At 38.9% G+C, this 16,305-nt stretch overlaps 1 protein-coding gene across 4 annotated transcripts in view; it reads left to right on the top strand.

Moving 5' to 3' along the window:
* PCDH15 (protocadherin related 15) overlaps positions 1–16,305 on the top strand; it is a gene marked incomplete at both ends in the record, with an annotated part of 380,170 nt that overhangs the window by 208,322 nt on the left and 155,543 nt on the right. For all 4 annotated transcript variants that reach the window (XM_082311053.1, XM_082311051.1, XM_082311054.1 and 1 more), the window contains 3 exons: positions 341–473; positions 3,866–3,945; positions 10,044–10,137. In XM_082311053.1, the coding sequence (XP_082167179.1) occupies positions 341–473; positions 3,866–3,945; positions 10,044–10,137 (307 nt within the window). The remainder of the gene's footprint in view (positions 1–340; positions 474–3,865; positions 3,946–10,043; positions 10,138–16,305) is intronic.

Below are 16,305 nucleotides of genomic sequence, written 5' to 3' on the forward strand. Positions count from 1 at the left end.
AATTTGTCATCCTCTTCTAGAGGACACAGCATCACTAGGGAATTATGACTCATCTTTTTATGTGGAGTGTGCACTGATATCTTATTGTTTTGTTTTTCAAAGAACACTTGGGCTACTTTTAAAGAAATTATTTAGCTTTTCTTCTGTTAATGTGCCAGCCTGCTTTATTTTTGATGCAGAATGAAAAATATGGCCTGAAGCTTTTAAAGGAGCAAAGGGAGGTTGTTAGAGCTAGAGAACACACAGTGTGTAAAATAGACATTGTTGGTTGCCTTGTGTTTGTTGATTTATTGATTTTGACTAGCTTTGACGACTTTTCCCCCCCCCCCTTGCCTTGCAGGAGCTCTATTACTACTGTTTACATTGAGGTCCTTCCGCCCAACAACCAGAGCCCTCCCCGCTTTCCCCAGCTGATGTACAGCCTTGAAGTCAGTGAGGCCATGAGAATTGGAGCCGTTTTGTTAAACCTGCAGGTACAGATACTTCCCTGTAAGCCTTTACCACATTCCTTCTGTTTGTGTCCATGCCATGCACAACCCAGTCCTTGCATATGGGGCAAAAGGACAGTTTATAGGGATTGAAAATCATTTAATTGTAATAAATACCCCCTTTTACATGGATCATATAGGAAAAGTGCTTACTTGGGGTATTTCTGTAACTTCTTTTTTGTGTTAAATGTGCTAAAAGGTACTGTAGGTTGCATATGGGACTAAAGCACATGAGAAAAAAATTTCACGAATGGCTCAAAACGTGAAAGGCCTGTGATTTCTTATGTTAGAATCTCTCTCTATATGTTTGCCAGCAAATCAGAGGAGCTTAGGAACTTCTGCACCTCATTCACGTGGAATTTCAGTGAGATTTTTGGCACTCAGCCTTCTTTAGCCTGGCATTTTTGAAAAGCATCTGAAGATATTTACTCCCCTTGGTGTGTGTAACAACTGCTGTTAACAGGCTAACAAAAAGCAGAGGTCCCGGTACTAACTGACCACCCAATATAGCTCTGCAAGTGGGAGCAGTGAAAGCACATTAGTCCAGTACTCCTTATAAATAATGCTGCATTGACATACTTTGCAGACCCAGGTTGCTTCTCTGTGTGGTGCTGCATGGTTAATGTATCAGCTTTCTCCTAGCTTATTTACTGTTCCCTAAGCTTTTGCTGCATTGTCTTCTGTCCACATGTCTTGAAAGCCAGCTGTGCAAAATAGGTAGATAAATTACAACTCTTTAGATGATTTTTTGGGGTGGATCAGGAACTTAATATTCTTATGACATAATTACGGCCTCAAGTCTAAAGCAATAAACTCAGTACAGCATGCACTCGAGTGCAGTTCTCTCTCTCCTGCAAACACGACAGCGTTATTCAGACTTTGTATAAAGCCATTCAAAGGAAGAAGACTGGAGATACCTGAGCTAAACAGAAGCCATAGAGAGCAATAGCCTTATCTGCTTTAAGTCAGTGTAGCTCTGTTGAAGTCTGAACTAAGTGGAATTAGGTCAATTCATATGAGCTGAAGTGTGTGGCTCTGTGTGTTTTGCACATTCAGTAAATGCACGGAAAAAGAATAATCTAAACCAAAGTGTGTGAAATAAAGGAACTCTAATTGAGTCACTGATGCAGGTGAATGGGTAAGTTTCTATTAAAATCATTTGCTGATGAAAGATTAAGATTATTATGGATGGTTAAGCTGATACAGTCACCTGTGCTGAGGGAGGATGACTCATTTAGCTCAGTGCTGAAAATCAACTTCTAGCATGTCTTTAATGCCTGCAGTGAGTTCAGAATTGAAGAGCCAGGCTGTTCAGGAGCGTTCTCCTCGCTGATGGGGAGATGCTTGGTTTTGGAAACCCCAGAGAGTTACGGGAGCCAGGTGCACGCTGAGAAACAAACCTTTGCGTTTACTTGTCAGGTGCTGGAATATATGGCTGAAGGCCTGGGTGGTCTTTGGGGGCAGAAAAGCTATTAGCAGGTTTTAGTATTTAAGGATTTTACGCAATTTAAATGTGGCTAGAAGGTTGTTGGAATAATCTGTCTGCTTTAATGTTTCACTAAACTCCAAACATTTTACCTAGATTTTGCTTTCCTTTTCAAATGATCCTTGGTAACCTATGCTGAGTAAATCTGGGAGAGAGAGCGCCTGTGCCAGGCAGGGCAGGGAAGATGCAAACTGGTCGTGCCAGCTACTCTCCTCCTAGCCAGGATGCTGGTGAGCATTTTGGTGATAAAACAGTGTTTGTTCTCTTGCTACATGCCCAAGATCCCCAGAAACAACCAGTTACTGTGTTTGGGAAAGAGTGAAATGCATCAGTTAGTTTTAAGACTTTGGAAACGCATAGAAAATGTTCTCTTCTACTTATTGTTACTGCAATGTAGATTTATCTTATATTACCAGTATGCTATGCATGCCTTGAATTCAGCTAGACAATTTCTGTTTATGAAAAATACTTAATTGTTAAATCACAAATATGTTTGGCTTCATCTCTAGGGGATTAGTCAAAGACTGTATCTCTTGTAGGGCTGGTGGTCCTGGACCTGAAATGTGGATGCCTTGTCTTTATAGTGCTAGTTCAACTGCCTCATTCTGCATTAATACACCCATCTGTATTAAAGGACTTCTATTATGTGGAGTATATTTCTCTCTTCATCTTTTTTTATTCCCTGTGTAAAATTGGCCAGGGCATTTTAATCATTCATAAACTGAGTATTTAAGCTTATGAAATCTGTGCTGTCTTTTCCAGGCAAACAGAAAGTTGGCAATTAGTCGTCATTTTTTTTTTTTTTGGTGGAATTTTAACAGTAGTTGAAGGTGTTGCTCATGTTCCATAGGTAATATGGAATATTACCAGACCTCAAATATTTAACAAGTGTTTTGATGTTGTCTTAAGAACTGCTTTTTAGACGGTCGGCCCAAAGGTACACAGTTCTTGAGTGTGGTCTACAGGCAATGGTTATGGAAAATAGATAAGAAAAGGGATGGTTGTTGAAAGATGAGAAACACAAAAATACTCTCTCCTTATCTTCTTTTTAATTTTGACCTGTCTCCTATTAAATCCTATCTGCCCTTCTTTGAACTTGAGGGTTGGCCTTCCCACAATTCTCACAGCAGTGTTTTCATTGTTTTTGCTGACATGCTTAATCACTTTAGATTTTGAATGCTAAATAGTTGTAACTGTGAGACAGTTCGGTAGACAGTATTTTCTCTCAAAAGCGCCCGATAGTCTTTTTGGGGAAAGGGTGTGTGTCCACTTGACAAAAAAGTAACAATTACATGGCCATTTTTAGAAATAGATTAGCCGAAGTTTAACTTCAAAAGTAGTTTACTCAACTTCTGAAAAACTGTTTTATCATCTAGTAGGTGGAATATACTTGTTTTGGTGCTGTTAATAGTCCTTCTGAAGGTCTCATCCTGATCTTCATCCTCGCAAAAGCAAATTGTGGTGGAGGGTGAGTGCTGCAATGTCTACGCTGCTCAATGGAGCATCAGCAAAAGGATTGGGATTCTGGTAAACTAACAGAAAGAAGAATCTGGATAAGAAGTAGAAATAAAGAATAGGAACAAAGGAGACAAACTGAATAAAGCCTGAATTTCATACTTGTGATGCTGTCTGTTTATGTGTAGTAGTAATTTGAAAGTCTGTATTCAAGATATTGTCATTTCTCTGTAGGATAAGAATTCTGATGTGCTACAGCTTTATTTTAAGTAGCCCGTCTGTAATTACCACTGTTGCCTTAGAAATAGGGAGGTTAGTGTGATTCCTGTAGATAACTTTAATAGAACTTCAGGGGTTAATTTTCCAGTTCATAAATTGAAGGGAAGAAAAGAAAGCTTTGTAACTGACTTCATTTTATCCTCTTTTTTTCCTAAAGGCTTTTGATAGAGAGGGTGACCCTATAAGATACCTCATTCAGAATGGAGATCCTCAACAAGTTTTTAATCTCTCTCAAAGGTAAGTGGGAAACCCTTAGAAAATAGACTTGTAACTTTTCAGTCAAGTGAATATGTGGGCTGAGAGCAAAAGACGACTTGTAATCAGACATATTCAGGTGTTCCTTAGATTGGCTCTTAGATGTTAATGAGAGCTCTGTGAACGATATTGCACTCTGGAATTTTTCACAGGGGACTATTTATTTTTTAAACACTTCAGTAGGTAAAACTCATTGAGGTGGAAACATTCCATTTAAAAGAGTGACCACGGATTAATTAAAAACCTTACACTTGTCAGCTCTTGAATAATGACAGGGACAATTTTTGCTTTAGTTTCCTGCCTTCAAGCATTTTAGTCTGTAGTGGAAAGTCTTTTGAGCATTGTTTTAAAATCTCTTTTCCTTAAAATGAATACCAACTTAGAGTTAGGAAGAGAGGGTACATTATGAAATTACAAGCACCAGGTAGGTCTGTGCCTGTCCCACCACTCCCTTCTTTATTTTACCCAAGCAGCTGTTATTTACACTCCAAAGTATCTTTTTTTTCTTTGAAGGAAGAAGGGAGGGTAGTGAGCTGACTTTTCCCATGATAGATGGTGGGACAAAAGTAACCTGGGGCTTATTTGTTGATGGTGTGGGTATAATTGCAAAAAAATTGTTCTAATTTGGTGTGAGGGAGAGATTGTACTGAAACAGGTCTGTATATTCTGAGTAAGCTCTAGGTTACTCACCATGATAAATCTCCCATATATGGAGAATCAAATCACTTATGAAACAATGTGAAAAAAAGCCTTGAAGATCCCAAGAGATGCTGATGCTGTTATCCACCAAGACTGATGAGCCCTCTAGTAATAGAGACTTGTCAGGCAGGGAAAGGGACAGCTTAGAAAGAGAAGACTGTTTGTTTCACTGAGGTGGCAAGAGCAGGAGATGATGTTGGGCTGTTGGTTTTATTCATTGCTTAGGGCTGACGTTTTCAGTGCAAATCAGGGAAGGTGTGCTTTGTTCATCAGCTCAGAGGGAGCACTAGGAGTCATAATTCCAGCACAGATTTGTAGATTTTTCTGCACAAGCAATGCTAGCAAGCCTCCCCTTAACATAGAGAAATTTGGTCTGACCTACTGCTCTGTGACCTTTAGAACTTGAATGATGAGGAGCGTGCCTGGCTACATGAGAGATGCTCCAAAGGGGGGGTTACTCAGTGGGTAGTTGTTTTGTATAGTTCATGCTTATCACAGCGCTGTTCACATCGCACCATAAAAATCCTGATAGTTCCCCATGCTAGAAAAACATTTAAAAAAGTGTGCAAATTCAGGTCAGCTTCTGGACTGCCAAGCCCATGGCGTTGAAAGTATTCTAGAAGTCAGATCCTAGGCAGCTCCTGTATTGTCCAGCTTTGGATGTAAACAGTGTGGCGATACACAGAAGCCAAGCCATTAAAGGTGGCATGTGAATTCACAGCTGCGAATTCAGTCTGAAGACAAATAAGAAATCTCTGGCATGCTCTCTGAAGGCTGCAGGCACAGCACACCCCGATGTGTCCAAGGGCAGGGTTGCACCAGTTGCAGGTGTCACCTCCCAGGGCCCATCAGGGGTGGCAGGGAGTCCTCTGTCCCCACCAGGCCTCCGGGGCAGCCTGACACCCCCCCAACACACACCCCCCGGCCTTGCATCCGTCCTACATGGATCTGAGCACATTGAGGGTTTCAGCACAAACTCAAGCGTGTGTTTGTGTTTTTGATCTGTTGCCTCTTGGTAAAAAGGAGGACTCTCTGAAGTGTTTTCTCCTTCCTGCTCTCCTTGCATCTGTTTTCTTGGAAATTGTTTGCGCAAAGTTTTCTTCAGTCTTTTGCATGTTTTTTCTGGATGCTGAAATGTCTTGATAGATTAAAGTAGGATTAATATTAAACAAAGCATATAGTTAATGTGAGTGGCATATTAAGGCTACAGGAATTTATCTCAATGTTACATAAATACATTTTTAGAGACTTCAAGGCCAAGGCAGAGACCATGAACATGCTTCTCTCTCTTCCTTTTTCTCATCTGGATTATTTTCTTGCATCCTGGAGCATGTCAGTTAATCCCTATGTAATTCCCTAACTGGTGGCATGAGTACTGAATATTACCAGTTTTTACATCTACCTACTGGATCTCTTTTATCCTCAATCTCAGGATTGTGAGATGGTTTTGTTTTTTTTCTTCTTTGGCAATACAACCTGAGCACGATCTGTAGTAATTCGGTACATCCTTATGTTCCCCAGGGAAAGTGATGATTAAAAGCTGGAGTATTAAATGAGTGCGAGTACGTCTGAATCCTCGAGTAAAACATGAGAGTTTTTATAAATTAGCCTGTCTCTTGAACGATGTTCATCTGTTGAAATGGAGACAGTAGATTGCAATTGTTCAAGCCGTAGGAAGGAGGAGATAAAAAAGGTGGTATGATAGTGTAAACATGTTAATAACAAATTTAAATGGATACATGCAGCTAAAGGTCAGTGTTAGTAAAGCAGTATTTGTTGTCAATATTTTATTCTTAGCGCCACGTTGTTTTTTTTTTTTAATACTTTACCACATAAGTGTTTTATGTTTTATTCACTGTTCCTTTCAAAAAAAATTCATCTGTTCAAATTTTATTGCAGTGTCTTGAACCAATGCTGAAAAATACGTATGATCTATTATGATAGCTAATTGATTTGCGAAAACACTTGGAAATAAGAGAATTGTTAAAGAGCATGGCTTAGCATTTCGTGTCAGTTAATAATACATCTGACTTTCCTACAGCCCTCAAAGAAAGTTAATGCCTTTCTCAGAAGCGTCACTACTGTTTCAACATCTGCTCTTTATAAATTATAAAAAGTTTAGTTTAAAAATTAAATGGCCTTTAGTAATATAACAATAACGTTAATTGAGCTCAGTTGAATATTCCTTAGCAGAAGACCGTACATGAGACTGGAAGCAAAAATGAGATACGCACACAAATTGCAGGATAGGTTGCTGGAAATCCCACCTTTTCACTCATTGCCTTTTTGTGGGCCATGTAGGTATGCAAAGCTAAGAATTTACTGTTAGCCTAATTAAAGTCTTAATAGTCTAATCAAACGATTATTAGTTGTCCAGTTATGACACTAATGCAAATAGCTAAAATTGCATATATATGTATGTTTTAGTATGTGTATATATGTAAATATACAATGTATGATGTAATTTATTAGGTATATGTATAATTCTAACATTTATATATGTATAATCATATAGACGTATATATACACGTATTTCAATGGTATATAGCTATATATATTTTTATATAGTGATATATTATTATAGCTATATATAGCTACATATATTTAGATTACTAGATGTATGACCGTATAGAGAAAAACATATATAAATATGTACGCAAACTTTCTAAGGTCTTTCCCTCGCTCTGGTGTTACACTTTACCCTTCCACTTTCCCTTTGGGCCCTCAGGGCAGTAATTTCCTCTGGAGCAGGGGTCTATGCTGAGTCTTTCAGCATCTGAAGTCCTGCCCGGGGAGGAGGAGTATGATGCTGAGGGTTTGATTGTCCTCACCCTAGGATCCATTTCAAGTCGTTTTATGTTTGTTAATACGCTCTGTACCACACTTTTTTTTCCCCCATCTGTATGCAAGTCTAGCTTACATCTGAACTTACTGCATGTGGTGTGCTTTACATATGTGGGTACTTGTTTATTATTCTCTTTGTGATCCCAAACTGGTTTTGGGCAGCTCCTCAGGTTGTGTTTCTTTATCGGCAGTAGGCCACTGGTGAGGTGTTTCTAGCCCAGGGGCTCTGGTGTCATCCTCTGCCTGAACTTTCACTACGCTAGAGCCCATGCCTGTATTGCTCCATACGTAGTACAGTCTCCATACAATAACCACATTATAGCTACCTATTAGTTACAAAAAATGTATATAAAAATAGGCATCACGCTACAAAATTGTAGAAAAATAAGCAAAAGCTGAAACAACATTGGTGTCAGGTACCTGCCCATTAGATAATTGCTGTTTAAAGGTAAAACCAACCTCTGAGCAGGCCAAGGCAAGTCCATGCAAAGAAACGTGACAGGTCCTGAGGCCCTGTTGTAGCTTGGCACAAGACATGTCAGCTCCATATTTACTGGGTTACAAAGCTGCACGCAATGTTCCTGTGTCCCGTTGCTTTTTACCAACCTCCAAAAAGTATTTTAGGTACAAGTTAGGAAGTTGCTAGGTTTTCCTTTTTTTGACGAAGCTAAACATGACACGTGCCTATGTTTTAGTTGTGTAGCAATGAAGCAGATTGAACGTAGCATCTCCTGAAATATTCTTTTCTTTGATTACTGAGCTTGGATATTATTTTACCTACTGACCTTTCAGTCCTAGGGGAGAGCTATGCTCCCACTCACTTTTTCCACCTATTTCTGTAGTATTTATTTGAAGAAACTGCTTGCACTAACAGCTTGCCAGTAAGTGTTGGTATTTGTCTCTGCTGAAAACAATGGTGGAAAAAGTCTTGGCCTGGAACCAGTTTGTTGAGGTCTTCTCTGAGAGTAAAGAATCACAGCAGAAACTCTGCAGAAATTTATAGTCTAGGGAAAAAACATCATTAGGTACAGATTATTTACACCCAAGCGTTTTGGAGAAGTACAGTTAATGAGACCTCATAGTTTGGTGATACTTTTTGGTTTGGCTTTGGCTTTTGTTGGTTGTTTTAATAAAACCTCTTTCTGAACAAGTAGCTGTTCAGGTTCTAGGTATAGAACATAAAATATAACATAAAATGTAGGTTCAACCAGTAAAATTTATAGTTGCACCTGACAAATGCTCATGTCCGATATGTTCATTAAAAATGGAATAACACATGAAAAGTCACAGCATAGCAAGAACCCAGCCCATGTGGATTTTGCACTGCAAAATCATGTGTTGTTACACTTTCCTTAAAATGTTACAAGCTGACTGTGACACATTTGGTGGAGTTTGAGGGGAGGAGCTGTTCAGCCTGCAACAAGAGGATAAATGTCATCCCGGCTCCATGTTTGTTCGTGTATATTTATTAAATAGATTGGATTGGGTGGTATTTAACAGAGATCTCAATTTGTTACACACTTGACCATGTTCCAGTAGACACCAAAATCCTGTAAATGAAATGCAGAGCTTTAGCGCTGGTCACGGAAGTACTGCTTGTGCCAGTTCAGTTAAGCAGAGTTTAGCTTGCTTAAGGATTGACAGGATTGTCAACTCAACGGTTTCTGATGCTTCCTAATATAAAAGTAATGAGCCCACGGTGGGATCTTGTCTCTGAGTTGCTACAGCACACCTCCAGGTAGCTTCCAGACGTCTGCATGAGGAAATTGGATCGTCCTAGAGACAAAATCTAGGTCGTTTTATTTGTCAGCAGCTATAGGAATTTGCAATGCTTTCAAACAGCATTTTTGTAAAATTTTGTTTTATTTTTTGTGTATGTGGCTTCCAAATAGCCCTTCATTCGTCATCTTTTTTTTAAATGGGCATCAATAATCACAATATCCCGATTCATTTTCCACAACATTTGTGCCTATGTTAATATTTTGTTATTGGGGAATATGGTATATCTGTGCTTGCACTGAAAGGGCATTAGCTCATTGCAGCACTTTTAGTGCAGTCACGCAACATGCAAGTTAGTAGCCTTTCCCTATAAAACTCTACGGAGCCTCATACTTAAGACTGTGCATGTTGTATTCCCAGAGTTTACTGCTGCAATCCTATCAGGGCTATCAGGACTCCTCTGTGATTAATGGACTGCTTGTGTTTCTCTCTTCTCATTTATTATAGCATGCAGCTTTCTAACTAATGAGGGTCTTGTGTTCAGTGTAGGTCTATCTTTTGTATAATCGTGTAGATCACTAGGTTGTTATTTTAATCCTAAATTATACATGTATCGAAGCGGAAAGGGTTAGAAATTGGCTCATCGTTTTTATTAGCCTTTACCTATACAAAGCATGCTTTTGGTTGTAATAAAGCCTAGAAGCTTATTAACTTGCTCAAAGGGAAACATTTGTGTTACGCAAAGTAGTGGAACAAAAGTGCTTGCAGATATCTTAAAACTGTTGTGATAACGTTTTTTGTTTTTGTTTTATTACTAGTTCTGGACTGCTAGCCTTAGGAAAGCCCTTGGACAGAGAAAGCACTGATCGCTATATTCTGATTGTTACAGCCTCGGATGGCAGACCAGATGGGGTGAGTTTCCTGTGAAAGTTTTAAGAAAATGGGCTATTACGCTATGTAGTTAGGCACTTTAAGTAGTCTAATTGTAATATCTTTTATATGGGTCTTGATCAAATATATCTCTAATCTGCAACAATTTTCCTTTATCTCAAAAAGGTTTGTGCAGATAAAGCCTGAATATCGCTGGGGTAATGTCCTTTCATACTGAAACAAAGTGACTTTGCTGCTACCTCTGCCTTTTTGTTATTCTTCAACAAATGCAGTCATGGTTTTGCGTTATTCAGATGTGTGCATCTTCTTACTATTTCTTCTCTGTGCTATTAAATAACCAGTCTTCCTTCTTACCTTCTCCTAAAGATCAGTTATGTAGGCAGCTATGTTATAGATTTGTACTTTATCTAGTCAAATGCATTGAACTTTTTTCAGAATTGGCAGATGAAAGCACTATTCAGCTTCAATTTTTTTAAGCTATGAGGAAAAATCTGAAGAAGTGCCCATGCCACTTCTCTTAAAAAATAAAACTTTTTTATCAGGAGGTATTTCCAAGTCTTCTATGTTTGCATGGATCAGGCATGCAGTGACCCTGCAATCAAACGAACAAAATATTGCTCACATTTGTGTTTAGTATAAGAAAATTGCTATTTTGAATTTTCATAATAAAAAATGGAGGGCTGTTGAAGCATATATATTTATTTATCAAGCAGAGGCAATGTAATTAGGTCTTCTAAAAGTTTGCAGCGATCCCAACAGGGAGAATTTACTGCAGTTGGATTGTGCAAGGTACATGGGAGTGCTGCAGTTCTGCTATGGACTTGTGCCATGGAATAATAGCACAGATGGAAGAAAAGTCTCTAAGTATCTGACCTTCAAATTACAGTATATAAGGGCAGATGTAAAATAACATATCTGCATTATCTGAGCTATTGTAGGAGGCAGTGTTCACCTTTGAGATTGAAACACTGAAATCTTTGACAGTTTGCTAAGGAGCGATCATGAAAGCTCTGTGGTTTGGACCCTTGCTCAGCCAGTCTTCACCGCAGCAGAAGAAAATCTTATGTATTATCTCTCTGGCATGCTCTTTTCCCTATTTTAGCTTCCTCAGCTTGTAAGATTTGCGTTCCTGCTCAGTATTTACTCAGAATTTTTTGCAATATGGAGTAACTACAACAGAGCCTACACCTTTTCCATTAAAGATCTGGTTACAGTTATCGTCAGTAATTCATCTTAATATTTGTAATTTTGTTACTTGTGAACTACTCTCCTTTCTGGTTAGCTACGAGTTCAATTGTTGTAATCTCTAACTTCCAGCTGGGAAATCTGAAGATTTAAATAAGACTTCTGTTCTGTTTCAGGCTATGTTATGCTGCTCATATACTATCTGGGGCATAGAAAGGCTACTGAAAAGATACTTCTTCTTCCTTTCATCTAGAGATTCATTCTCTTTGTCCTGGAACTTAACTGGACGTCTGATCCATTTTAACACTCAGAAGATAATAGTTGCTTTTTTTAATAGATAACTGGTTAATCACAGCATGCTGCTTCACATAAAATAGTTGTACATAAGGTGAGATATGGCTTTTGAAGCTCAACTGTGTAAAAACCACCAAAAATAAACTGTGGAGGGCTTCACTAGTACTGTCTCTGAACTGCACTGGTGTAGGGCAGCCTATGCGTTGCAACAGAAGTCATTGATACTTAAGTCTGTGAGCAGTTCAGTAGCCAAGCTGGAGCAAGTAGCAGCCATGTTGTTGGAGGAATGGACTGTCCTTTTGTTCTTCATGCATCGCCTAGCCCAGTGAAGACAGGGTGTGATAATACAAATAAGAATAGTGGCATTCTCCAAAGGAACTGTAATGATATGCAAATTTCAAGGATTTTTTTTAGGGGGGGTTTTGTGTTGTTTTGTTTTTTTGTTTTTTTGGGGGTTTTTTTGGTTGTTTTTTTTTTTTAAGAGAAAATATCAAAAGTATCCCACAAGGAAATCAAATAATTAGAGCCCAAAGAACTGTTGTAACATCAATGAAAGGTATTTATGATTTCCCAACGCTGGCATAAACCTCATCATTTCTCAGTAGGCATAACAGTTCTTACTAGTACAGCAGTCACTTCACAAGCAGAAAGACGAGCAAAACAACAGCAGGTTGCTTGACTCTCTGGTACTGAATGCTCTTGATGGATGGTGGTGTTATGGTGTTGTTGCTATAACAACAACGTACACTTAAAAAAAAAAAACTCCACTCCCCTGCTATCTCATTATCTGCTTTCCTTCCTCAATACCATATGTTTTTTTCCTGGAAATTTTGTATCTGCAGGTGTGTGTTAATTGTTCTCACAGTGAAATGTGGTCACACTTTTTAGCTTGTGTGTGTTCTCTTTACTGCTGCTTGGTTTAGGGTCTTCATCACTCTCTTACCTGGCTGTAGCTGTTTTCTTCTGTTATGATACTTTCTGCCAGTGGTGGGGCACCTTTCGTCTTAAAATTGTCCAGCAGCGTGGCTTACTTGACAAGCTGACTTGACTGCTCTTGCACCCTAAGCTTCAGGTGACAGTACATGAAACGAAAGGGTTAGGAGTTGGCTGGGCTTGCTGGTATCACAAATGAGACTGTATAAGTCTCTTGGCTTTTATTTTACAAACAAATAGATGAAACAAGGCAGCTCAGCCCATTAAATCTCCATGCCAGGAAACAGTGGTTTTGACTAATTTTCAAGGTTTCCTTGTGTCTTTGCAGAATTTCTTTGGTTTGCAGCTCTTCTGGACTTACTCTCTACTATTTGGCAGGCTCCTCCTGGGTCAGAGACTCATTTAAAGTTGCTAGGTGGTAACATGACAAACTGTTCTAAGCACCTGAACGCTTGTTTCAAAAAGTCAGTGAAATTTCATGGAGGACCTTTTCTTTTTAACTAGTTTACATCAGAAAGCAATGATGTCGAGGACATGGTTTAGTGGTGGACTTGGCAGTGATGGGTTAATGGTTGGACTCGATGATCTTAAGGGTCTTTTCCAACCTTAATGATTCTATGTCTCCTTAGGAAAAAAATTATTCTTACAATTACAAAACTGCTTCTCCCCAAGCTTAATTCACCTGCTGCTTCTCATCAAGGTTTGCTTTTTTAAATGATTCTATTAGTGCCTACAGAAAACCGGTTATCTGACTGAAGAACTTGTTTCAGTTTCTCTAAAATCACAAAGTTAATTCCACAGGCAGGTGCAACTTAATTTAAATGACATTAACATATTTTAGCTAGTAACATATAAAAATTGGTTTCCTTCCATCCAACAGTGGGCTGTTTGAAAGTACCCATTAGTGTCAAATATACTTAGAGTAATCTTTTATATTCTGTACAACCTTTTCTGTATTTGCTTGTTTCTTTAAAATTTGAAAGGAATTTAAAGGGAAAAGGCTTTATTAGTGTGTTCGGGGGGAGGGGGTAGTTGTTGATTTTTTTTTTTTTTTTTTTTTTAACTAGAACTTTCCTTGTCAGTTACAACATGAAAATTTGGCATCTGTACATTTTTGTGGTTAGGATGTATGAATAACAGTCACAAGATCACAGGATAATTCAGGTTGCAGGGGATTTCAAGAGGTGATGTAGTTTGAGCCTGTCCTCAAGCATGATCAGCTATGGTTGCACTGACAATTTAACTGTGGAGCAGGTTATTTAATTCATAGCCTTCAAATATAAAGATGCATGAAAAGCCATGTTAGTACCCTTACATAGTGGAAAAAATAAAACATTTTTATTGATGTTTCATACTTATCTGAGAAAGTTCAGTCTTTGTAATTTCAGCCAGTGAATTTGCTTCAGAAATTGTGAACAGTACTCAAGATGTTTCAATACCGATAATATTTTTCAGCTAAATTCTGTTGTGAACAAAGATTATTAGCTATTATAACATAGATTTCAAAGGGGCATAAGTTCAGCTCATTTAATTTTTAAATAATAGTGTATAAAATACTGCATTTTAGATGGAATACTTCAGATGGGAAATGTTGCTATGCTTTGAAATTGTTGAAGCTTTCAGAAAGAAATTTATCCCATGCTGCTTTAAAAGTTGGCTGTCTCAAGGTGAAGACTCTGTTGTCTGTTCAACATGGTTCTCATAAAACTAAGAATGTTTTTCTCCATAGAGATAAGTAAGGCTCGTTAACTAGGTGAAGCCTGTATTTCAGTATTGACTCAGCTGTCTCTGGGATCGGCTCACCTGAGGCAAACAGAAAGAAAGGGCCAGAAAGATTCATTATCTTTCCTACCTTTAACACTGGTCCAGTTCACACACTGATTGCCATCTCCAGCCCTGACAGGGTCATCTTTGGCCCAGGGAGACATGCCAAAATGGATCTTTCCACTTCTGGTATCTCCAGGAGTTTGGAGGTCAACACGTGGGGCAGCAGGACTCTTCCCGCACAGGATCACACTTCTGCTTGGGGTACTGCAGCCCCAGCACCAGTCTCTTGGGGAGCAATATTTCCTCCGGGTGCCTTTCCCATAATCATGGTGGTACGAACCATTACCTTTCTAAACCCACAAGCTACTGGATTCCTGACCTTCTAGGGGCTGCAGCTCTGCCCCCAGCAGCTGTGTGCCCTGCCTGCTCCACTCTGCTGTAAACCCCATGGGATATTGGACTAGTACACAGTATGCAATACGGTACCAGCCCTCCTTTTTATCTGGAGTGTTCTCTAGTCAAAACTAACTGTTCCCCATCATCATCTATGAAGTCCATTGAACACGTTTTTGCGCTTGAAAAGTCTGTGGTCCTGCACACCTTAAATTTTTGGTGTTTTAATGGTATTTTTTTCCCTGCTTCTTTTTCTATGTCATTAATAAAGAGTCTAAAAGACTTTTAACAATGTTGCTATGGTACTAAGTAGCTGAGGTTTCTGTATTCTAAGCCCTGAGGCTTATTTAACTGCCTAATGTTGTGTGGTGACAGTCATGTTGACGCCTTTTGACTTTTGGGGACTGCTTATTCCATCAAAATTAATACAGACTTACTTATGCCTTCACCAAGCAATACGGCTTTCCATTTAGCGGTGTGGCCTGGCTGACACCGTTTCATCACTTTTGCATGCCTTATAATGCTCTTGGTTGTTTAAAATGCTTGACTATGCTTCCCAAGTTATTGTTGTTCTGATTTATAACCTGGAGCATTAACAGGCTTGTGGTTTTTCTCTGACCTTGGAATAACACGACCTACCACCCGTCACTGTTAACAATACAACACAACAAACAATTAAGTATTTAATTTAAGTATTTAAGTATTAAGTATTAAGTATTAAGTATTTAATTAAGTATTTAAGTATTAATTGAGTAGTCAGGAAAATATTTTTTATTTTCCTAGTAATGAGACTTAGCTGTAGACTGGCAGAAGAATGACGTGCAAATAAAAAACTGTATCAAGCTCGAATTGTTTTCACAAATTGTGGTATGTTTGGATGGGATTTCAAGGCAAGAATTCATGTCTTTGCATTTCAGAGGGAGAAGTTAGAAATAAATATGCATAACTTGTTAGAAGAAAGAAAAAGCCTTCTCTGCTATTTATTTTTGGCTTGTGCGAGTGTGCATGTGTCAGTTCATTTATATAGATAAAACAGGAAGCTCCATTGTATTGTCTTACTGTGTATTGTGTGATTTAAGCAGAATTCAAACCTCCAAATACAAATGTCTCGTCCTGAAAATATTCACCCAGCACTTCAGAAATGTGTTTCTGCCCAAGACTTGGCAAAACAGAGCAGCTCAGTGCCTAGTTTACAAAGCCATTTGGGAGTTAGTAATTAGGTATTCTTAAAAATTGTCAGTCATCCCGGGGGTGTTCTCAACTTCCCAGGCAGCTACAGCCTTCCTTTTTAATATGGCTGAAGGAGAGCAACAGCATTGATGTCCCTTGTCACGCTCACTTTGTGGTACCCAGCAAATACCAATGGGGGTTCAGATTCTCTTGTATGTCTTAGAAGACTCAACGTTTACTTAACCTGTTTTCCCGGAGTGTGTCTTAACGACCAGGCCACTAAACTACTTTGGTAGTCCAGAAATAGCTGTTGTCCACCTCTTCTTTTGAAGTTCTGCTGTTCAGAGATTCACTGGATAGGAAAGATCAGAGGCAGCCTTGCTCTGGGAGGGTTTCTCTGAAAGCCATGAATCCAGGATCTTGCTGGTTAATCTCGGACTGTGCCCA

The sequence above is a fragment of the Platalea leucorodia genome (genome assembly GCF_965183815.1).
Source record: "Platalea leucorodia genome assembly, chromosome: 4".
Classification (NCBI taxonomy): domain Eukaryota; kingdom Metazoa; phylum Chordata; class Aves; order Pelecaniformes; family Threskiornithidae; genus Platalea; species Platalea leucorodia.